At 48.2% G+C, this 22,117-nt stretch overlaps 13 protein-coding genes across 13 annotated transcripts; 8 read left to right on the top strand and 5 right to left on the bottom strand.

The window, feature by feature from the left end:
• Window positions 1-498: 498 nt before the first annotated feature.
• On the top strand, window positions 499-1,119 carry MCYG_01812 (uncharacterized protein; the record flags this gene model as incomplete). The annotated part of the gene is made up of 1 exon (XM_002848832.1): window positions 499-1,119. One exon carries the CDS (start codon window positions 499-501, stop codon window positions 1,117-1,119), a length of 621 nt encoding a protein of 206 aa, XP_002848878.1.
• A 239-nt stretch (window positions 1,120-1,358) lies between these two features.
• Window positions 1,359-2,999, bottom strand: MCYG_01811 (conserved hypothetical protein; the record flags this gene model as incomplete). The annotated part of the gene is made up of 9 exons (XM_002848831.1): window positions 1,359-1,395; window positions 1,463-1,671; window positions 1,737-1,941; window positions 2,001-2,141; window positions 2,203-2,240; window positions 2,437-2,585; window positions 2,646-2,731; window positions 2,774-2,832; window positions 2,901-2,999. The coding sequence occupies 9 exons, from the start codon at window positions 2,997-2,999 to the stop codon at window positions 1,359-1,361; spliced, it is 1,023 nt and encodes a 340-aa protein (XP_002848877.1).
• Window positions 3,000-4,891: 1,892 nt separating this feature from the next.
• Window positions 4,892-6,160, top strand: MCYG_01810 (conserved hypothetical protein; the record flags this gene model as incomplete). Its single annotated transcript, XM_002848830.1, has 2 exons — window positions 4,892-5,458; window positions 5,480-6,160. 2 exons carry the CDS (start codon window positions 4,892-4,894, stop codon window positions 6,158-6,160), a joined length of 1,248 nt encoding a protein of 415 aa, XP_002848876.1.
• Window positions 6,161-6,635: 475 nt separating this feature from the next.
• Window positions 6,636-7,893, bottom strand: MCYG_01809 (alpha-methylacyl-CoA racemase; the record flags this gene model as incomplete). The annotated part of the gene is made up of 3 exons (XM_002848829.1): window positions 6,636-7,072; window positions 7,100-7,768; window positions 7,830-7,893. The coding sequence occupies 3 exons, from the start codon at window positions 7,891-7,893 to the stop codon at window positions 6,636-6,638; spliced, it is 1,170 nt and encodes a 389-aa protein (XP_002848875.1).
• A 395-nt stretch (window positions 7,894-8,288) lies between these two features.
• Window positions 8,289-10,643, bottom strand: MCYG_01808 (uncharacterized protein; the record flags this gene model as incomplete). Its single annotated transcript, XM_002848828.1, has 1 exon — window positions 8,289-10,643. One exon carries the CDS (start codon window positions 10,641-10,643, stop codon window positions 8,289-8,291), a length of 2,355 nt encoding a protein of 784 aa, XP_002848874.1.
• Window positions 10,644-11,192: 549 nt separating this feature from the next.
• Window positions 11,193-12,072, top strand: MCYG_01807 (3-alpha-(or 20-beta)-hydroxysteroid dehydrogenase; the record flags this gene model as incomplete). The annotated part of the gene is made up of 2 exons (XM_002848827.1): window positions 11,193-11,334; window positions 11,393-12,072. The coding sequence occupies 2 exons, from the start codon at window positions 11,193-11,195 to the stop codon at window positions 12,070-12,072; spliced, it is 822 nt and encodes a 273-aa protein (XP_002848873.1).
• Window positions 12,073-12,688: 616 nt separating this feature from the next.
• Window positions 12,689-13,152, top strand: MCYG_01806 (uncharacterized protein; the record flags this gene model as incomplete). Its single annotated transcript, XM_002848826.1, has 2 exons — window positions 12,689-12,733; window positions 12,796-13,152. 2 exons carry the CDS (start codon window positions 12,689-12,691, stop codon window positions 13,150-13,152), a joined length of 402 nt encoding a protein of 133 aa, XP_002848872.1.
• Window positions 13,153-13,389: 237 nt separating this feature from the next.
• On the top strand, window positions 13,390-14,044 carry MCYG_01805 (uncharacterized protein; the record flags this gene model as incomplete). The annotated part of the gene is made up of 2 exons (XM_002848825.1): window positions 13,390-13,471; window positions 13,749-14,044. The coding sequence occupies 2 exons, from the start codon at window positions 13,390-13,392 to the stop codon at window positions 14,042-14,044; spliced, it is 378 nt and encodes a 125-aa protein (XP_002848871.1).
• A 232-nt stretch (window positions 14,045-14,276) lies between these two features.
• MCYG_01804 (uncharacterized protein) lies at window positions 14,277-14,612 on the bottom strand (the record flags this gene model as incomplete). Its single annotated transcript, XM_002848824.1, has 1 exon — window positions 14,277-14,612. One exon carries the CDS (start codon window positions 14,610-14,612, stop codon window positions 14,277-14,279), a length of 336 nt encoding a protein of 111 aa, XP_002848870.1.
• Window positions 14,613-15,698: 1,086 nt separating this feature from the next.
• On the top strand, window positions 15,699-16,652 carry MCYG_01803 (chitinase 3; the record flags this gene model as incomplete). Its single annotated transcript, XM_002848823.1, has 1 exon — window positions 15,699-16,652. The coding sequence occupies one exon, from the start codon at window positions 15,699-15,701 to the stop codon at window positions 16,650-16,652; it is 954 nt and encodes a 317-aa protein (XP_002848869.1).
• A 318-nt stretch (window positions 16,653-16,970) lies between these two features.
• Window positions 16,971-19,000, top strand: MCYG_01802 (alkaline phosphatase family protein; the record flags this gene model as incomplete). The annotated part of the gene is made up of 2 exons (XM_002848822.1): window positions 16,971-17,048; window positions 17,111-19,000. The coding sequence occupies 2 exons, from the start codon at window positions 16,971-16,973 to the stop codon at window positions 18,998-19,000; spliced, it is 1,968 nt and encodes a 655-aa protein (XP_002848868.1).
• Window positions 19,001-19,270: 270 nt separating this feature from the next.
• MCYG_01801 (signal recognition particle protein) lies at window positions 19,271-20,938 on the bottom strand (the record flags this gene model as incomplete). Its single annotated transcript, XM_002848821.1, has 2 exons — window positions 19,271-20,800; window positions 20,861-20,938. 2 exons carry the CDS (start codon window positions 20,936-20,938, stop codon window positions 19,271-19,273), a joined length of 1,608 nt encoding a protein of 535 aa, XP_002848867.1.
• A 231-nt stretch (window positions 20,939-21,169) lies between these two features.
• MCYG_01800 (rRNA processing protein RRP15) lies at window positions 21,170-22,006 on the top strand (the record flags this gene model as incomplete). The annotated part of the gene is made up of 1 exon (XM_002848820.1): window positions 21,170-22,006. One exon carries the CDS (start codon window positions 21,170-21,172, stop codon window positions 22,004-22,006), a length of 837 nt encoding a protein of 278 aa, XP_002848866.1.
• Between the last annotated feature and the right edge of the window lie 111 nt (window positions 22,007-22,117).

Raw genomic sequence — 22,117 nt, 5'->3', positions numbered from 1 at the left:
GGCTAGATTGCCGCGCTAACATGGCTGAGCCCAAAGAGCTGGCTCCTCGTTTATCTCACTCCTCGATTGATAATCTCACTTTTTCTCCCCAGGTTACTCTTACTTTGCCTTGATTTTGCCAGTTTGATCTTAATTCCAATCTTCAATTACCACGGCATCTGGACTCTCTCTTCAACTATCTGATCTTAGTATTGTCTACGTGCTTGTTACACTTGTTCTTAACCAACGAAGCAAAATTACAAAGGCGAATCCAATTTGGACCGTGGCCGCTCACCGGACGAAGGACGAACCATTGAGATAAGGATCTATAAAATGGCGAACCCTGCTCCTAGCCCTTCGCTGTCTGCCCTGCACAATGGTCCAAAGACGATAATATGTTGCCCTGACGAAGTTTCTCCAGAGCCAAAAGCTCTATTCCAAGACTGTGTTCGCATTATCAAGGAATACACCGATCCTGAAGATAGCGTTACCGACGATGAACTGAAAATGTTCCTAACAATGGTTTTTAGTCGCTGGACAACAGCAGACGCACTTACGCCACCACCTAAAAAGCCTTTGGTACCCAAGCTTGAGGACATAGCGGTAAACATAGGAATTCTGACAGAAGATGCTCCAACCCCGGAAGTTTCACGCAGGTTAAATCGTCTTCGACGGTCGGGCAGGCAGCATATCCAAATACAGGAGCCTCTTGGCTTCCAGCAACATCCAGAAAGGAAGGCCGGCGCTCCTATATACATGCGGACAAGCATGGCTCTTTTCCCTACCATTCAACTTGTAGACAGCAAGAGTCGATGCTTTTCTGAAAATACGGTTAAATTTCGTTATCATGAAGGCCTGAACCAGAGGGTTGCGCGCTTTTTGGCCATGAAACAGCTGGACGATTACTGTTTCTACCAAGTTCACCGCTACAACGTACATCTTACGGTCTATTTTGCTCGAAAATGGTTGAAACTATGGGCGACTGGGGTCCCCCTAGCCGAGATATTAGAGTGGGAGGATGCAAAGCATTATTTCTATGAATTCAGGTTATTCCGAAATACCGTGAGTTCGGACTCGCGAATGGACCCGGCTGGCCGCTTATGCGCTCTTCCCCGTCCTCAGCTTTTCGACTTACCGTAGGAAGGTTCAATAAGAATATGAGCAAATAGCTGGGATAACGTGGATATCTATAGTTTTAAGACCAAAGATCTCTTCAGCATAGCTGCTTGATAATATTTACTTCATAAGAACGTTGACCAATATAAATGGTATGATATTTTACTTGCTACCGAGTATCAAGGGTATATAATGTATAAAAGAAGTTCCATTACTGAATCAGCGAAAAGAAAGGATACTCCATCGGGCGATATATAATCTCGTCATGAAACGTTAGGTTTCTGACCATATACAACGTAGCTATCCGAGTGTGGAAGTTAGCAGCCAAACAAGAAAGGGTGGGACAAGGGAGTTTATATAAACATACAAATTGAAATATGCATGGATGGAACGATTTCTCAGGTCCCCCCGTGCCTTTGCCAGCAGGACCTGAATTTCCTCCGGCGTCCATCCCTTCTGGATCAATGGCAAATTGGCAATCCCTCCCAGCCCTTCATCGTGTTGGAGTAAGTTATATGCCCCTATGACCTTCAAGTGCTTGTCTTTCGGCCATGTCCCCAGCGGTACCTTATATTTCTGATCATGGTAGCTACGTTAGTAGATGCGAACTATCGAGAAAAGGATAAAAGGGCTAGAGAAACCTGAGTGGTAATGTTGATAAATCCAGCTTCTTTCAGCCAGCTACCGCATTCAGCGCCTGGATTGGCGTTGATCCCTATCTCTATGAATGCGTCTTTAACGCTTTCTTGAAGCATCAATAGGTCTGTTCCATTTAACGTATCATCGTCGCTGCGGATGGTACCGTCCCAGTCCTGGAATTCAACCCATCCTCCGGGTTTAGTACAACTATAGTGTCTGGTTAGGTATGGTGATTGGACAATAGACATATGAAGGAGTAATGATACTTGAACGCCTGGTGTATCAACTTCTGCCAACATCTAATAGACGCGATGAGAAAGCGGCCGTGGATATAGTCAAACGGGCTATCTTCATAGCCCCATTCATCTTCAACATCGTCGACTATGAATTTCACATTTGGGGGAACTCTGTTGCATATTAGCTTGACGGACTCTGTACTGACAGTAGTGTCTCTTGAGACCCGCATACAAGGAAGGCTGAGTTGGACTTAGATCATTTCCGATAACCTACGCACAAAATTAGTTACAGCGTTGTTACTGATATAGATGGATAGTACCTCGGCCGACGGATTCTCATCGGCTTGATAAACTGTTAGCCACTGAGTTATGTGTTCTTCAAGAATACTGATATATACCAAAGGCGATAGCCCACTGGGATGAAGCGTTAGTAGAGACAACAGGCAACATGAATGACCGTACGTACAATTCCAGTTCCAGTGCATAAATCCAGTACCCGTTGAGGGTCTTTGCTGATAGGTGCCAAATGAAGCCGGCCGTTCAAAAGAAAGCTGATCAAGGCATGATGTATGTCGAGTCTTTCGCTCTCTTGTTCATCATTGGGAAACAGATATCCTACGAGCGATTAAAACTTGTTAAAGCACATAGCCTACATGTATGTGTATATATACTCACTGCCTTGACGATAGGCATGATACCTGCGACCATGTAGAACGGGGTAATCAACGACACTAGAAGTTACAGAGGCTGAGTATCTCGACCTGCAGGCCCGTTAGAAGAAGACTTGCATAAAATGGTCGCACCGCATGAGAAAAATTGGGAAGTGTGGTTTATACAACTCATCCTCATAGTTGCTTTCATGCTATATATCGCCTTCCTCGTCAGTGGATTGACTACAGCCAAAGCGACGTGAGTATGATAGCAACGTACATCATCGTCAACTTCCAACGGCAGAGGACTATTCGTATTATCTTCCGCTACACCTGCCGGTGTACTGCAGATAGCATCAGGTTCGCCTTTGGACTCCATGACTCGTGCTGGATGGGACGAATAGACGAGAAGGCATTACACGAGAAAGAGGGAATCCCCCAGCGAAGTACCACGCTTTAAAAGAGTTGAAGTCAGGCATAATAAGCATATAGACTTCCTACTCGGTGTCTTCTGCAGCAAAAAAGCCGTGAAATAATAGTGCCAGCGAAGATCTATGGTTTCTCTCCACTTGGATGGCCGGGAGTCGAGTCCTAGCGTCCGCCACCAATAATGAGGAGCATGATAATGTCCACCATTAGATTTATTGACAAGAACCTGTTGAAGGATTTGTTTGAAGGCCGTGACGGTGATGATGATGCAATAATAGTCATGGGGAGGGTCTTGACTGGCTGCTGGCTTGTTATTGTTCATGCCAATGGCTGGATTCTTTGTCTGATATACAGTTCATCGAGCTTGCCGGCTAGGGCTTAGATATCCATCTTGCGGCTAGCTTTCGCTGCGGTGGAGAAAGGCTGGCTCTGACTTGTCCTTTGCATATAAGTCCTTTGCATATGTTTGGTTCGGGGTAAGTGTCGAGATGAAGTTCTTATTTCAGGGGCAGGCATGGGTTCTCTCTGGCCCTGCAAGCGAGAAACCTGCAAAAAGAAACGAAACACCCAAGGATGCCGTCATAGGTGGTGGTAATAACATGGGCCACTATTAGTGGTAGCAAGCCATTGAGCTGTTATATATGCGTCAACGCCCATAGCAACGTCGATATCAAGCCAACCACGCCTCGTCAGGCTCTGTGACCTGCATATCACATTAACCCGTCGTCGACGCCATCTAACGGCTCGCCAGTCGCCTTGCGTCAAGCCATGCGTGTATCTCTCCCTCACTCCGTCGCTGCCTGTCCGTCGCTGCGCTGCTTGCTTGAGCCGCTTCGTATCATCCCGAGCTCGACTTGATAGGAGCTGAAATTAGCGAAGAGCCATAGCCCCTATTTATAGTCTCCTATTATCCTTTGTTTTGGCGAGCCGGAGGCCAGTCTCATCACTCTCTCAGCCCTTTTTCTTGTTCATCTCGAGCTGTCTGCCTGGATGGAATGTCAGGGTGAAGCTGCTACGGCATCAAAACTCCACGGCTTCCCCTTGATATTTTAATAGTAGACATCGAGTTTCCTTCAGGACGCCTATAGAATATCCTCGTTAGATAGATGCATAATAATATATATGTATGTATAGAGATCCCGTCGAAATGGTACCTGGAGTTCCTCCTCGCGCCCCCCTTGCATCGCCGCAAATGCTTGTTTTTTCTCTTCCACTCTTCGATGTATTAATATATCTGCGACCGGGCAGTGAACCCAAGGCAAAGGCGGCTCAGATGGAACCACCGCCCGCAGGAAGCTCGCTGTCACTGTCGCGTTGGAAGGTTTCGACTATGTGGTCGGTGGCGTTTGGTTGCGACGTTGTAAGATTTTTCTTTAAGCATGAGCTCGCTCGCTATATACAAAGTAGTATCTCTCTTCTTCGCTGTATATAGACTCTCTCTCTCTATCTAGATATTTAATGTATATTTATATCTTTCATTAATCCATAAAAGAATATACCGAGGTTTTGGTGTCGCGCCAGAGCCGCCGCCGGCCCATTTTTCTTCTTCGTCTTTGCGACCGCGAAATTCCAATCTCAACCACCTTCGACCCTTTCAACGCTGCATCGCTGACAGCTCTAGTGGCGAAGCTGGAGACGTCCGTATCAAATGATAGAGACCTCCTAGCAGCTTGTCTCTCTTTCGCAGGTCTCGTATTTCTCTTCGTCCGCTCCGTCGATCGAAACCCCCTATCAACGTAGCCGCCAGGAAGCAAGCAAGCAGCCACCAGGAGACGGGAAGACGGAGAAGAAGACGAAGACGAAGAAGAAACAAAAGAAACGAGACTGGCAGGCCGAATGACGATGGCAGACTATCGCTCGCCCGTATACAAGGCTCCTCCCCGCAAGCCGGTGCCGGGCAATGCTGGTTTCCAGTTCCACACGCTTGACTCCAGCAGCAGCTCCCACCACCTTGCTGACGCCCCGTCGCACCAGGCCAGCAGCAGCGGCAGCAGCATCGCCAGACCGGTCAGCACTCAGTATCGCCCTCGCACCACGAGCTCGTCTTTGTTGCCTGTCGACATGCAGCCCATGAGGGAGTCGATGGCGGGATACCCGCAGCACCAGCAGCAGTATCCCCATCGCCAGTTCCACCAACACAGCCCACACCCGCAACCGCCACACCAGCACCAGCACCAGCACCAGCTCTACCAGCAACAGCAGCAACAACAACAGCAGCAGCGATCACCTTATGGCGTTGCCCCCCCATCACGTAGAGCGTCGAATGCTACCACATGCACTACCTCTACTGGTGGGAACGCGCCCCCTACCCGCCAAATGAGCCAGATCAGCTCTGATATCAGATACAGCACCTCCTCCCAGCGGCCGCAGGTCAGCTATGTTGCTCTCATGCGCAAGCAAAAGGCTACCGTATGGTGTGATCGAGCTCAGGCGGAGGACCCCCGCCTCCTCGCTCAGCGTCGTGCCGCCAAACAGCGTGCGCTGCTAGAGGTGCACGGCAGCTCGTCCACACGCAGCAGCACCCTGATCAGCGGTGGAAAGATCAGACACAGCGGTAACGGCCGTTCTATAAGCTACAACACAAGCACAATGGTCGGGGCCGGCGTCCCCCTGCGATTGAGCGCAAACGAAGTCGGGGACGGAGACGACGAGTTTGATGACCGCATTGACCTTGGCCAGCCCATACATCAACGTACGGGAAGCGGTAGAAGCTCGACGGCCAGCAATCGAATGTCTGTTGCTCACCAGCGGGCCCAGCAGACTCGACTGAGCAGCAGTAGCAGTGCAAATAATACCCCTCCAAACGCCGATATACCAGACATTGTCGAGACGCCTGCCGCTCCACTGGAGCACCTCAAGGATGAGGATTTCGTAGCTACTCCTAATCGGTCGTCGACCAACACGTCTGATCAACGTCCTGCCACATCACATAGTGAAGAAGAGGACGAGTTCGGCAAGATTACGGAAATGACTGCTCCCACCGGAATATCGACGGCCATGCAGAAACGCAAGATCTCGGATGATCTGAAACGACGGGGCAGCGTCGACGAACGCACCTCCAGTATGACGGGCGTGAGGCTTTTCGTTGCCAATCCTGATTTGAGCGACTGACCTTTCCACCGACCTCGAGACAGCCAACAACAACGGTCTGGAGAACCTGGAGTTATCCCCCTGTTGACCTGTCCTTTACTTCTTTTTATACTACCCCATCTACTTCTACTCCTCCCTCTTTTACATCTTCATCTTCTTTATCTTCGTATTCACCCTCTTCTTCCTCTGCATCTTCTTCCGCCCTCGCTTCCCTTCTTTCAACCTCTTTCTATTAACCATGAGTATTTGACCCTTTGTGCTCTTCCTTTCTCCTACAATACAGTTGCTCCTTGCATGGCTTATCTTTTTTCCTTAACAAGACACCTTCCTGAAAGACTATTGAATTCAGGCATTAATACCTCTGCTCGCAGCCCCTGTTCAAGACCAAACAAAAGCCTTCTAGTAATGCTTAATCCATGTTTATAGCACTGTTAGGCAGTAATACAACACCTGTATACTTGCAAAAAAGCAACGAGAAAAAAGAACAAGGGTGAACTCAGAGCTTCACCCCGGCAACCTTAACTTTAACAAGAGCTCCTTCATGTACATCGTAGTCCTTCCCTCGCTGCCACCCAAGCCAGTTCTTTAACGTCTCTTCGCCTCCGTTGCCAGGACACATGCCGCCGCCAGACCATCCGCCGTCATCAGGCGCAATATCTAACCCGGGCGTATCGGATAACCCAACGATAGGTCGTTGATCATATCCTTCCTTCTCAAGCTCGTCCATGGTCAGGACAGGAGTGGCACACGCATCTGTTCCGTCAAATATAGCTGCCCATTCACTCCTAGTTTTCTCCTTGAACTTTCTCTCAAGTACTGCGCGCATATACGGCCAATTATCCCTGTCTTGCCTTTCCATGTTCGAACCAAGTGGAAACAAATCTTTCTCCTCTAGCCCCAACCCCTGCAAGAACGCAGTATAAAACTGCGACTCTAATGCACCCACGGCAAAATACTTACCCTTATCCTTGGTCTCATACGTAGCGTAATATGGACACCCACCGTCAAGTACATTGCTGCCCCTGGGTCCATCCCACATTGGACTCTGCCTCGCAAGGCGCGGGAAAGTAGCCAAGTAAGCTGACCCGTCAACCATGTTGGCGTTAACCACTTGGCCTTTCCCCGTAGCTTGACGAGCTAGGAGAGCAAGCAGTATGCCTTGGAAACAAACGGCTCCACCACCAGCGAAGTCCCCGAGTATGTTTCCGGGTGGATATGGTTTTTCCCCTTCCCGTCCTAAGAGGGATAGAACTCCAGAAACAGCTATATAGTTTATATCATGGCCTGCCATGTCTTTGTACTTCCCATCGCGGCGGAACCCGGTCATCCGCGCAACTATGAGACGGGAGTTATGCTTTAGTAGCACTGTCGTAGGGCATAATCCTAGCTTCTCCAGGACGCCGGGACGATAGGGATCTATTAGGACGTCTGCTTTGGATAATAGAAAAAGTAGAACGGCCTTTGAATCCGGGTTTTTGAGATCCAGGCTGATGGACGTTTTGTGCCGTGTGAGCGCATCGAAAGTAGGCGGCGGAGCGGGCTTTGATTGCGAATGGGCATTAGGATGCGGTCTATCTACCCGTACGACTGATGCACCATAGTCGCCCAACATAAGTCCGGCAAAGGGGCCTATATAGAGATGTTAGTCAATACTATATTCTATAGATAAATTAATCTGGGTGAAACTGACCTGGGGCTAACCCAGCAAGCTCGACAACGCGTATGCCCTGCAATGGACGGGGAGAAGTTGCCATCTTTTCAACTATGACCAAAAAAGAAGAGATGGGAACTTATTTAGCTAGCCCTTCTAAAAGGTCATCATGGAGACAAACAGTCTCCTTTCTTCTCCTTTTGATCATGTTGAAATCACGATCAGATAACCAAAAGAGCCGAGCTCGGGCTAGTGACTTTAAGCCGAGGTATTAAGTCACGTGGGAGGCACTGATTGATAAGATCAAGATAAGGAGATAAAAATAGCAGCAAGCATATGAAGAAGTAACCTGAAGCACCCAAAACTCCTCTGGGGAGACATTATCCCGAATAGCAACATTAATCATACACACTATAAACCCAGACATATTCGAAAGGATGGGTAACGTCGTCGTAAAGTTACCCAGGCCGTATACTTCAAGCGATGACGAGCACCAGATCACGCATCTGGCTCCCCTAAAAGAGTATTCCAGATCTCCCCAATCTCAATTTCCTGCGTCTTTCTGGCGTATTTATACTTATACCTCTGTTTATCCCCCTTTTCTTTAGACTTGGAGTTATCACCGACCTCCTGTTTTCCCCACATGGTCATTAACACCTTGCCCAATTTCTCATTGTCCTTGGTGAGCTCATCGACTCGGGCTTTCCAAGCGTCTTCTCTCTCCCGCATGATTTCAACGATCTTGCCATCGATCTTCTTTGCTGCCGAAGTGTTAGCCTTGATAATAGCCTCAAGCCTCTTTTGTGTCATATGGTGGTGTGCTATTTCTGTTTCCATGCGCACGATATCCTCCTCAAGTCTTTCTCTGGCCGTCTGCTCCGCTTTGAGCTCCGCTGTCAGAACACTTTCTCTGTTCTTAGATGCGGCCAAGCGAGCCTGCAGCTCGCTACTGGGGCCTTGCTTGTTGTTCCGATACTTGGCCAGCTGCTCAGAGTGGGAGGCTTTGAGTTTTGCAATTTGTAACTTGTGTGACTCTTCGGCCTCATTTCGAAGATTTCGTAGCGCATTAAGAGCTTGATCATGTTCCTGGGTAGATTCCGCAGCTCTCTTTTTGAGCTTTGCATTATCACACGTAAGAACAGCAATCCTCTCGAGCAGCTCAGTATTTTCATTCTTGACTGAATCAATTTTGGAAGTCGTCTCACTAAGCCGATCACGGTATAGCTCAGCTTTACGAGCTTCGAGCCGTGCTACACCATTGGCTTTCTTTACTAAGTTTTGCAATTCCTTCTGGGCCTCTTCAGACTTCTTTGAACGCTCATTTTGTTGCTCCGAAGATTTTTCCCCGAGAGTCTTAATATGTTCTCGAAGAAGGTCAATGATTTCAAAGAAGGGTTTTCCTAGTGCAGGGAGAGCTAGCTCTCCGGCAAACTTCTGAACCTCCCTGAGCCTTGCTAAACTCTCCGCAGCTTCTTCTGCCTTCTGAGACTCCGTGGTTTCCACTTGTGCTTTTAAGTTCTGAATGGTGCACTCGAGGTCCTCTATCTTCTTTTGGAACGAATCTCGTTCTCGGGTAGTGGAGGTCAGTTGATATTTCAGGCTGTAAACTCCGCCCAGCTTCTTCTCGCATTCTTGCTTTACTTGCTTGAGCTCTGTGCCCATTTCCTCCGAGTAGCGTTTATGGGCTGTGCGGGCGTCATCCAGCTGCTTCTCTGCCTCCTTTAGCTGTTTGCCTTTCTCCTTTAGGTTGTTCCTGAGAGTAGACTCCTTCGAAGTTTGGCTAGCGAGTTCATTCCGTGTTTGCTCCAACTCCGACTTGGCTTTTCGTAGGTCGTTAAGTTCGGTATCACTCAGCTTTGTTATTTCCTCACGCCTTTGCAGTTGTTGTTTTAGATCGTTTATCTGTTTGTGTAACGAGGCTGTCTCCGCCAACTTTGCTTCCATCTCCTGGATACGTCGAGTTTTTGCCTCAAGGTCCAACTCGAGTTGGCAAATCTGCTGGGCCGCACACAAAGTTTGGTCTCCTTGTTGGCTGGTAGTCGTCTCGTCAATCCTAGAAAGGTCTATCGTTGGTGTTGTCGGAGCGAACTTTCGGCCTTGGGTATAGATAACTGAGTTTTCTTCCAAGTCACCTGCCTTGTTATTTTGTGTAGGTGGACTCGGCTGACGTTTCGAAGTTGAGTCGTGTTGCATAGTTGCATTTACATCCCTCCAGAGTAAATGTGCCGGTGTAGAGGTTTCCATAGTATGGTCCAGCTGGGTGTAGTCCTGCAATCCTGTCGCTCTCGTAGGCCCGTCCAGATCGTGTCCATCGTCCTGTCCATCTTCTCTCTCCCCTTTTTCTTCGCCACCATCATCACAATTGTGTTTATCCTCGCTTCGTCTGACCTGCACTTGGGTGCGTTGAGTATCCTCCAGATCCACATTCTTCAGAAGCTCGACCATGTTCAACGTAAAATCCTCTGGGCCATCGAGATCGGAGGATGTCGTGGTCTTCTCATCTTGGGATTTATGTCTCTTCTCACCGTCTTCCTTCCCAATACTGACCAGCTGATCAGGGAGCTTGTTCAGGTCAAAGGTGTATTCACTGAGGTCAACTTCGGAGTCGCTCTGATCGTCGTCGACCGTTTTCTTCGGTGACTCTCGAACAGGAATTCTGCTTTTCCGTGAGGAATGAGGACTTTTCGGGTAATGAGGACTTGGGAGAGGGCTGGATATGCTCTTCCTCTTTGTTCTAATGTATGGGAGCGACTTCCGACGTGGTATAGCTGACCCTGACGGACTGGCGAAGAATCCAGATTGCCCTGGGGTGTCATGGGAGGTGGGGCATGGAGACGAGAAGCGGTTGGCCATGTTGAAGAGCAAACACAAGTAGGATGCTATCTGCTATGTCCAGAGCAGTCAACCAGCTGCGTACTGCTGTTTTTTTTTTTTCGTCGTTTGCCGCCCATCAGAATGTTTACATATTTCTATTTCGGGTTAGCGCTGGTTTACTATCACGTGATCTAATCGCGACCGTCGCGATAAGTTTTTATGGAGATTCAGACGCGAAAAAAAAGGTCGTGATATCATGATGAAAATGTGCCTGGACACGCCCTGTTTGGCATACATAGTAGGGTGCTCTCCGCATGCTACTCCACTAATCTGGGAGTGTACACATAGATGCATGCATTCTCACTTAGCTGACGTTTCGTATGAAATCATAACGGCTTTCTCAGCTGGGACAAGCCAAACCTTGGTAACCCATCTTCATGACGTCAACTACAAGATACGCAGCTCTGGGTGTCATTGCATATATACCCTGCGCTGGTGCTTGTAGTAGCTGGTATTTGGTCTTCAGTGTCTAGCGACTGTTCTAACTTATCTATCGTGACTTATACCTGGCTACGCCCGCATATCAATATGCCGAGCGATACTACCCCCAAATACCACCAAAAGGTGTATCCGAATTTCAGTTTGAAGGACAAAGTATACATTGTTACGGGGGGAGGCAGAGGTTTAGGCCTTGTTATTGCGGAAGCAATGACAGAAGCCGGAGCTGATGGTTTGTCCCCCTATACCAGCTGCCTCCCATTTAAATCCCGTATTAACTAGTCTTCTAGTTCACTGTTTTGATCGGCTAGCTGAACCTGATCCAGAGTTCTATGCATCCCAAGAAATTGCAAAAACCGACCATGTTGGCTCATTGCATTACCATCATGTCGACGTCCGTGACTGGAAGCACCTTGAGGATTCTGTCTCAGAAGTTGCAGCTCGCTCAGGTCAGATTGATGGCCTTGTAGCTGCCGCAGGAATACAGCAGCTCAAGGACGCAGTTGATTTTACTTTGGAAGACATCACTAGGATGTTAGATATCAACTACACTGGGCTCTTCATGACAGTCCAAGCAGTTGCTCGACATATGCTCAAGTCAGGGACCCATGGTTCTATAGTCCTGATTGCTAGTATGAGCGGCTTCGTAGCAAACAAGGGTCTTCACAGTGCTACTTACAACTCTTCGAAAGCGGCAGTCATCCAGCTTGGCCGCAACCTTGCAATGGAATGGGGCTCGAAGGGCATTCGGGTAAACTCTCTTTGCCCTGGGCACATTATTACTCCTATGGTCGAGAAGAACTTTGAGGAAGTCCCAGAACTCAAGGAAATATGGGTCAAGGAAAGCATGCTAGGTCGCTTGGCTCGGCCTGAGGAATTCACCGGAGCTGTTGTTTTCATGCTGAGTGATGCCAGCAGTTATATGACCGGCAGTTCGCTCGTGATCGACGGCGGCCACACGGCCTGGTAATACAGGCCAGGGCCAGCTTTCATATCGTGTCATTCTAGTAAGTGTGAATATCTCTCAATGGTAACCTCCTTGTACATGTGCTCATTGTTAATTTTTGTTGGATTCAGATCTACGGTTCTATTAGTTCGGGTCTCTATCTATACGCAAACCGTACGTACTACCCAGTCTAGCTCTTAATGCATTTAATCCATTTCACATTGCCACCTAGCTTAATTCACGGCCTTTACAACTCTAAAGAGCGGCTCATTCGAGACGTCGTATTTCTGTATGTGACTATTCTACATTCAATAAATATTGCTAAGTTTCGCGCATGAATCCCTTTTTTTCATTCACCGCTTCCATTTACCTGCGCGAAGGCCAACGCAATTGTATTCACCACCTTCAAAGTCACTACTGTAACTTTATTCTATAATGAGGCATATAAATTGACACTCAAAACATTTCAAATACAATACTTTACAAAAAGTTCAAAGAACAGCGGCTCATGCGGGACTACTTCTAAAACCAGAAATCAACCATGGTAATCCCATACCTGATCCCCAAGGAGAGGGCAAAAGGACACAAGGCTCCTCTAAAGCTGATGGCTTAACTATCCTAAGAGACCCAGAGGTCGGCAATGAAGATTACCGCTGTGGAGGCCCAACCCATCAGGCTTCCAGCAGTTAGTAGGTAGACCAGAGCATCCGTGCCGCTTAGCTTATGATACTAATACATATTATGCAGAGAATACTCAGAATACGGCATGTTGATTTTCAAATGAGGATTTCAATCCCGCAAGACAATGGCAGCAGCTTAATTGCCCGGACGCACTCTTCAAACCCGCGGCTGCGGCTATTTCCTCCATGGTATGCATTAGCCATATGCATTTGCATGCCACTTTCAATATGTCTAATGGAAAGACAATACGGAGTACATGGCAAGACTCTATGGAGAGATGACTTAACACCAGGAGATCCAGAGGAAAAGCTCGCAAGGGGGTTACAAACCTCAGATATAGTCTTTGATAAATGTGAACGTATCTTCGGGAATAAGGCTGGTACCAGGTCACCCCAAAAATTACGACGCAGAACTATGCAATGACAGACTGTCAAATATAACCCGTCTCTCTACCGCCAATTGGCGCGGACTCGCCTTTTTGGCCGGGATGGCGGATTCTGACACAGACGTACCAGCGCATTATCTGCCTTCAGCCAAGCCAGGATCTGTTTTCACATAGATATAAAAGCGGAGTTATGGCTTAACTACCAAATTAGATTGGGAACTCTGACCTCTTGTGGACGAGTCCCTTGTGCCACCAGCAGTCCGGCGGACAACATAATGGTTATTAAGATTCTGCTAACAGGTTCCACCCAAGGCTGGATGGTGGAAGACACTGGGGTGGGAGCCCTTATGAATGAGGGTACGGCAGACCGTTAAGGGTGTGTCTGTTAAAACAGCAATTACAAATGTCATGGTAGCCAGCGCGCCAATTTACCAACTAAGCTCGGGCCGGAACATAGCTGCCCATGATGGCCTTGTGTTCGCAGACTTATCGATCTTATATCTCAATAATACGCCTGCTTCACCAAAGCGACTGTCCTGTCACGTGTGATGGTTTTTTTCCTTTTGTAGGACTACACCACCATCAGAGTTCTTGGTTACAGAATAATATCCATCTTCCCTTACTATTTTATTAGTCTACGTTCCGCAGCTTCAATCCTACCTAAGCCTTTGGCTTATCATCCTTCTTATGTATCGGGTACAGTCCTGTATACCCAGTGCCAAGTTCTTCCGACAGGTCGAAGTGACCATCTTGCTCCAAGAACAGTGGATCAACGCGGCGTCCGCTCATCCAAAATGGAGGCTCAAACCCGCTATGGTGGATCCTCGTTGCAACTTTATTGAAGTACGAAGCTTATTTACTGAGGCTCAAAAGAGAGCACTGCTATGGATGTTAACGGTAATCCAGCAATACAACCATAAGAAAGTTTAGTTACATAGAAGTCGTTACAGTGCATCATGTCATCATGTATAAAAGCAAAACATATTCCTTCCTCGTTGTCATCCCTGCGACGTGTTTCCCTTGCGCCCTAGACTATATCCTCCCTTTTATGGCATCAACTCGTTAAAAGGTATATCAATCAGTGATCTGATAAAGCAATTAGCGATTAATAGTATAAGAATTGTCCATCATGGATACTTACGAGCCGAACAGTAGTATGAACCTAGTTGGGTCGACCGGCCACAGCCGATCCGGAGACACCTATACCCACTGTCCAGACGGTCGACGAGACTTGCCCTGGAGCCTCTTGCAGTGTGTAGCAGGCTGGAAGACAGAGCGGGAGGGTAGAGCAGTGTTTCATAGTCACTGGATAGATCCGATGCGAGCTGAAGGTTGGCGTTGGAGAGTAGGATCTCCTTGGGACGAGCTCCCTAAATTTAGGGATAGGGAAATACTCTGGCTCAGATTGTTCGAATTCATCCCACAGGAGTCGTTTAGGGTATCCGATCTTGAATTCTGGCTGGGATCGCCTATCTTTCGTCGACGTAGAAGTCCACATTTTTGATGCGATTGTGCGTGGTAATGCAGGGTAAGAGTAATATTAAGTGAGCACCAACTTTATCACCGTGATATCGAGAAATGGAAAAATTTTTCTTTTTAGAACGGATTGCGACTGACACCCGCCTTCATATAGTGCGTCTCCCCTCTCATACCAACATCTGAACGCCTAGAATTTGTGGCACAGCGGTTAGCTAGTTAGTTCATGAATCCATCCCAGGTGACATTGAGAAACGAAGTTTAGTGCTCAGATGCGACATTTACATGCATAGGATGCCGCCAAAATCCTATATCCAAGCCATGGTAAGGCCCAGCCGTTCGGTAGGAGTCACCAACGATGTGTTTAATGCGGCTGGACGGTAGGGTTGATTGGACATCATTTAACCAAACATTACGCCCTTGTCCATAGTTAGTGCCGCTAGGGGGGCGAAGCTCTTTGAACAGGAATCCAGGACTCACCAGCACGTTTCATCCACCACTTTCGGGAGATCTTAGGAAACAAAAAGTTCATGCGAACGGTATGCTGTATCGGTAGCCGCCAGAGATATCTTTCGTGCATGGAACAGACGTCAGTCAGAGTGGCATTGCGCTCTATTTTTGTCTTGAGCATATCAAGGCAGCTGGAAATTGGGCCTATCACTGTCAGCTATCCAAATCCTAGACCGCATGCAGGACCTTATGCGGAGACTCGTTCTCGTTTATTCTTTAGCGCAAGTAGGCGTCCAACGCACTTGGGATGATAATGACGATGGCATTTCTCTTGGGAAAAACGGCGTAGCAACCCATGACAGGATGACTTTTGCCTCCTTGTTTGAACATACAGACAGCTGCTATCATCCCGTATGTGCGGCTCTGCCATGGTGTCGTGTTGCCGTGTACTTCTCTCTCCTGTTAGTCAAGACGAGGATATTGGACATTGCAACTTGAAATAACATGGATGTTCTATCATACGTTGACTGTGGTGATGTGTAGATGTAGGAATTAAAGTAGTTTCTTACTCCACCCTTGGTTAAAACAAGGATCTCGATTGACACAAATATAACTATTTAATAACCATCACTCTTGATAGCCACAAGGATATACCCAAATGCCACCGATTCCACCGAACAGAGGCGAGAACCTGGTGCGGCCTCGAGTGATATGCTATTACCAGACGTACTTCCCCCACAATGGAACCAACTACGTCTCTATGCTCCCGCTGTGCACCAACTTCAGCGGCGTATCGCATGTAATTCTGGCCGCGTTCCACATCAACGAGGACGCAGAGAGCATCACCCTGAACGATGACTCTCCCGATGACCCTCGCTACGAGCCTCTCTGGGAAGAAGTGTGTGTGCTGCAGGCTGCGGGCGTCAAAGTCATGGGGATGCTGGGAGGCGCCGCGAAGGGGAGCTTCCGGAGGCTGGACGGAAATATAGAGGACTACGAGCGATACTACATCCCCCTTCGTAACATGATCAGAGCCCACGGACTTGATGGCCTCGACCTGGACGTTGAGGAGGACATGTCTCTCGAGGGGATCGTTCGACTTATCGACAGTCTCAAGTCAGATTTCGGAGACGACTTTATCATCACTCTTGCGCCTGTTGCGACGGCTTTGGTACGGGGTCTACGCCATCTGTCTGGCTTCAGCTACTTTGCGCTGGAAGAACAGAGAGGATCGAAGATATCTTGGTACCACGCTCAGTTTTACAACGGCTGGGGAGGGATTGCGGATACGGCCATGTACGATACGATCATAGCGAATGGATGGAGGCCCGAGAAGGTCGTTACGGGGGTCCTGTCGAATCCAGACGATGGGACACAGGGCTACGTTCCCTTGGAGACACTGGGCGTTGTTCTCGCGGTGCTGCTCCAGAGGTACCCTTCATTCGGGGGGGTGTCCGGCTGGGAATACTTCAACGCTCTTCCCGGAGGCGAGAGTCAGCCATGGAAATGGGCAGCCATCATGTCCTTGATCTTGGGAATGAAATCTCTCTCCGACGTCGCGCTGGTTGGAGCATTCTTGCAGACAGCCTTGACTGGCCGCCGGGGTACTTGATATAACCCCCTTTTTTTGGCCCATAGCTACAACATGCATATATTTGGATACATTTTTAGAGAAGCAAGCGACGAAATAAAGGAGACTTGTCTCGGCTTACCGCGTCGAGTGGAGTATAGAAATGCGTGTTAAATGTATTCAACTGAAACCGTTTTGTCTCTGTTTACACCCTTGACGTAATAGTTTTTGCCTGCTGCCTGTGGAAATTTAGCTAAATAGTCAACATCCTATTCGACACGAGAATTCAAACCCCTTCGCCCTCACACTCCTTGACAGCTCTGTCGGGCGGACAAGTCGCTGGCCGATGAAATAGCAGACATGCGGCGGTATCAGGAAATACTTATAGCTACCTGCTCGACGATCATCAGGCTCCTATCATACATCTTTCTACGCTGGGTACGTGGCCACCGGTTGTCTGCCTTTGCAGCAGACTTCATAGTTACTGACATTGAGCTCAGATTCCTGCCCATCATGCGCCCCCAATCACAGTGTCTACCCTTTGCATATATCTAAGCTTACTATGGGCGACATCCTCGAGTTCAGCGTCCAACGGTCCCTCCCAGAATGGCCGGATCGAGCAGCGTACAACGACATCCAAGTCCAAACAGCCGACCACGGAAAGCACATCGCAGAATGGACGGAATAGAGAGGTTTCGGTGATACGGTCCCTTTTAACAGGCTTGCCGTGTACCAACTCGAAGCTCGTTAGCTGGACTACTATCGGTGCCAACGTCCTGCTTAATATCTTTGTGCTTGATTTCGTCTTCCGGGGCTCCGTTTTACATCCTACGGCGAACCTTTCGTTCTCTCGGGTGGGATATGTGTCCTCAGACAGTGTAAAGATCCTTGTTCGAGAGCCGGATCCGGAAAACCTGCCGTTGCAAGTATATCATCGTGTAAAAGATGACCCTCAGCCGGAACTTTGGATGGAGGCCGAAACAATACACGTACTGAACGATACGACGGACTATACATTTCCTATTGTCATTGATGGCCTACAGCCTACCACGAGGTACCAGTACCTGCTATCTAATAATCTGTCTGGAGAATTCACCACAGCTGCGGCGCCAGGCTCATTGGAATCAACTCGACTCAATTTCTGGACAACCAGCTGCATCAAGGCGAACTTCCCTTACAACCCACTATCTCACCCGTTTAGAATCCCTGGAATCGAGACACTTTCCCAGGTGTATTCCAAGATAGACCGGCAGGCTATTCCTTCGTTTATGCTCTTCCTCGGTGATTTTATTTACATCGATGTTCCCCTCCGGTTTGGTTCCGCTATAAAACATTACAGAGATGAGTATCAAAGAGTCTACTCGTCTCCAAGCTGGCACGTTGGCGAGAACCCAGCTATCGACCTGCCTTGGATTCATATGCTGGATGATCATGAGATTGAGAACGATTGGCATGATGGTAATGTCACCGAACCATACCCGGCTGCCATTGACCCATATCTTCACTACCATGTGAGCGTCAACCCTCCAAAAGCACAATACTCTCATGCAATTCATGAAAACACGACCTATTTTTCCTTCACTCGAGGCCCTGCATCGTTCTTTATCCTGGACTCGAGAACATACCGTTCCCCCCCTGGATTGGACAACTCGACTATGCTTGGATACGCTCAACTCCAGTCTCTACTCGATTACATCTCTCGTCCCGAGCCGGCCGGAGTCCAATGGAAGATAATCAGCAGCAGCGTACCATTTACCAAGAACTGGCATATAGGGACACCCGACACCTGGGGAGGCTACTTGAACGAACGTGAGGTTCTCCTAGAGGCCATGTGGCGCGCTGAGCGTACACTCGGAACTAGGATCGTCCTACTTAGTGGCGACAGACATGAATTTGCGGCTACGAAATTCCCAAATCCGAGCACCAAATTGATGAATTCCGCATCTTCATCCCTTTCGAACGGAGCGGGACAGGGAATTTATGAATTCTGTGCTGGTCCACTGAGCCAATTCTACCTCCCCAGTAGCTCCTATTACCAAACTGATGACAAGGATGTAGCCATCAAGTATGTTCCGAATGGGAACTTCAAGTTTGGCGCTGTCGATATTGAGACCCGCCCAGATGGAGAGTCTGTCCTGATATATACATTATACGTGAGCGCGGAGCCTGTATGGCAATACAAGCTTTCTATACCGCGTAATATAAAGAAGGGAGAAGCCGAATTCCCAGACGGTGAAGTGATATATGACCTAGCTGATCTTCCAGAGGGGAAGCTGGACGAGGGAATCCGAATATTCTGGGGAGTTTTATATTGGGCGAATACACAGATCACGACACTTTCAAGAATATTCAGAGGCTTCCTTCTAAAAACTGAAAGGCTTGATGAGTGAAAATGGCGTCCAAGTTAAGCATATAATATTATATCAACTCTTGTCGTTATATCAATCTTATTTCGTCTCTTGATCCAGCTGTAGCCCTAATACTGGCTGTCAACTTTGACTGTCAACTGAAAATATAATAGCATATCGAAACAAGTCATAAATATTTTCAAGTCGCCCGGTATTCCAAAACGCCATTTTCTATAATAAGTTTCCCACGAGCCATAAAATGCAGCCAAATAATCATCAATATACATATCACGGTTCAACAGAAAAGATATGCTATCGGCCTCGCCCCCTGCTGCTGCCTCCGCGGCCACCTCCCATGCCACCCATACCTCCCATGAGGCCACTCATCTGGCTCATCATGCTTTGCAAGTCCATACCCCCTAGACCGGGCATCCCACCACCGCCTGCACCGCCTCCTTGTAACATCTGCATCATCTGTTGCATATCCCCCATGCCAGGCATACCCGGCATTCCGGCTCCACCCATGGCAGCCATCCTCTTCTGCATAGCAGCCATTTGCTGCTCCTTATTACTGCCCTTCAACATATTCTGTGCACGTTGCATCTGTTTCTTTTGTCCGCCAACCTTCTTGGCCATGCCAGCCATCATCTTATGTTGAGAAAGCAGATCTTCAACTTCCCTAACGGTCGTTCCGCTTCCACAGGCCAGTCGTACGATTCTAGTTGGCTGGTCGATGAAGACCTTACCATCGCCGTCTAGCTCAGAGGCAGTCATACTGTCAAAAATGTAAATCATGCGCCGGAGTTTGAGTGAACCATCCTCGTCATCGAGACCAGACGTTAAATTGGACAGACCGGGTATCATGCTTGATATTTTCGAGAGAGGTCCCATTTTCATGATGGATGTAATGTTTTCGCGGAAATCCCGTAGAGTAAATATTCCCTCGGAGATATGCTTATATGTCTCCTTCGCGCCGGCGGAGTCCTTCGTTACCGCCTGAACGTGCTCTACCAGACTAGCCATGTCACCCATTCCGAGCAGTTTTTGGATAAATGGCTGCGGTGCAAACCTCTCCAGGTCAAGCATATGTTCACCAGTTCCTAAAAAGATAATAGGCGTGCGAGTAGCAGCGACGGCAGAGATTGCACCACCACCTGCTGCATGGCCATCTGTTTTCGTAATGATGATTGCTCCAAAATCAGCCGCTGACTTGAAAGCTGCGGATTGCGACTCTGCCGCTTGACCGATTGTGCTATCAAGGACCATGATAGTTTGATCTGGTTTTATGGCGGCTTGAATTTGCGTCATTTCAGCAAACAAATCTTCCTCCTGTCTATGTCTACCACTGGTATCAACGATGATGATATCAAACCGCTCTTTCTTGAACTTCGCCACACCCTCTGATGAAACGATAACAGGGTCAGTCTGCGTCAAGCTACCGTAATATGGAATCTTTGCTTTTGTCGCATTCTGCTTGAGCTGATCAAAGGCACCGGCACGGAAGGTATCCGCACAGACGAGGGCCGCCTTGAACCCCTTGGTCTGATAATGTCTTGCCAGCTTTGTACATGTGGTTGTCTTTCCGGCACCCTGTAGACCAACCATCATAATGACATTAGACTTGCCCTTCTTCGGCTTAAAAGGCTCTGCATGAGGGTCAACAAGCGCAACAAGTTGATCGAAGACGGCTTTCTGGATTAGACGTTTCTTATTGACTGCTGGGGGTATGGAGGGGAGCTGCACGGCAGCCTTTATAGATTTGCGCAACTGTTGCACCAGTCGAACGTTTACATCGGCAGACAGAAGAGCTGCGCATATCTCTTTTATCATAGCATCCAACGCCTAGAAAGGAAGAATGTCAGTACTAATACATAGGTAGAATGCTGGCCACTTGAGCTGTACCTTCTCGTCAACCGTATTTGACCTGGTCAAGTCGCTGACGGCGGCATTTATGCGTCGCCCCAAGTCCTGAAGAACCATCTTGCATGTATATATTCAATCAACAGGCTACAAGAACGCACAGAAGAGTGTCAGATGCTGTTGGATTCTCATCTATCTTCTTCCTCTTCGTTGTGTGTTTGGACAAGAAAAGGCGATAAGCATGGGGTTCACGTGACCCGAGATTTTATCTTTCTTTTATCAGATAAAAAAAAGATTGAAGATATCAAAAAAGAGAAAAAAAAAATACACACAACAAACAAGAGAAGAACGATGGCACCCCCGATAATGAAGAAGAGAAAGGTAGATGATGGGATGAGGGGGAAGACGTCCAGGCCTAAGAAGAAATTCAGAAAGCAGGAATCCTACCACAGCAGTTCTTCTGAGGATGAAGAGGGCACAACGGACTTCGCAGCGGTAAATCTTAACGATTCAGACAGCGACGCTGAAAAGTCGATACACAGCGATGTTTCTTCAGAAAACGATGAACCCGAGCTACAGTCAGAAGAGAAAGAGGAATTGGCTGCAACTGGGGAGTCAGACGGCGACGATGATGAGGACTCAGACTCAGACGCATCTTCAATTACCTCGCATACCGGGTCAACAAGCACAACAAGCCGAAAACATGTCTCTAAACGAAACGATCCCACTGCCTTCTCAACCTCCATCTCGAAAATCTTGTCTACAAAGCTTCCTACGTCCGCTCGCGCGGATCCACTGCTGTCACGAAGTAAAGCTGCAGCTCAGACTAGTGCAGATATAGCAAATGAGAGGCTCGAACACCGTGCGCGCGCAAAACTACGAGCAGAAAAGAAAGAAGAGCTGGACCGTGGGCGTGTGAGAGATGTGCTAGGGGTTGATAGGGGCGAAGCTGGAGAAACGGCGGAATTGGAGAAGAGACTTCGCAAAGTAGCCCAGAGAGGCGTTGTCAAGCTGTTTAATGCGGTCCGGGCAGCGCAGGTACGGGGCGAAGAGGCTGCTAGGGAAGAAAGGAAGAAACGGTTGACAGTTGGAATGGATGAGCGGGAGAAGGCTGTCAACGAGGTTAGCAAACAAGGGTTCTTGGACCTAATAAACGGGATTGGTTCGAAGCCTATCGAGGAAGCCTGAGATGCATGTGTTTTTCTTGATAATCAAAAAAATGTGAAAAGAGAGAGCTGATATCGGAGTTCTGGGATATATGGGGTGTTCCTAACATGATATACACGGGTCATCCTCTCC

This window comes from Microsporum canis, genomic scaffold (genome assembly GCF_000151145.1).
Source record: "Microsporum canis CBS 113480 supercont1.2 genomic scaffold, whole genome shotgun sequence".
In the NCBI taxonomy this organism is placed as follows: domain Eukaryota; kingdom Fungi; phylum Ascomycota; class Eurotiomycetes; order Onygenales; family Arthrodermataceae; genus Microsporum; species Microsporum canis.
This window is presented reverse-complemented; position numbering and strand designations above follow the sequence as displayed.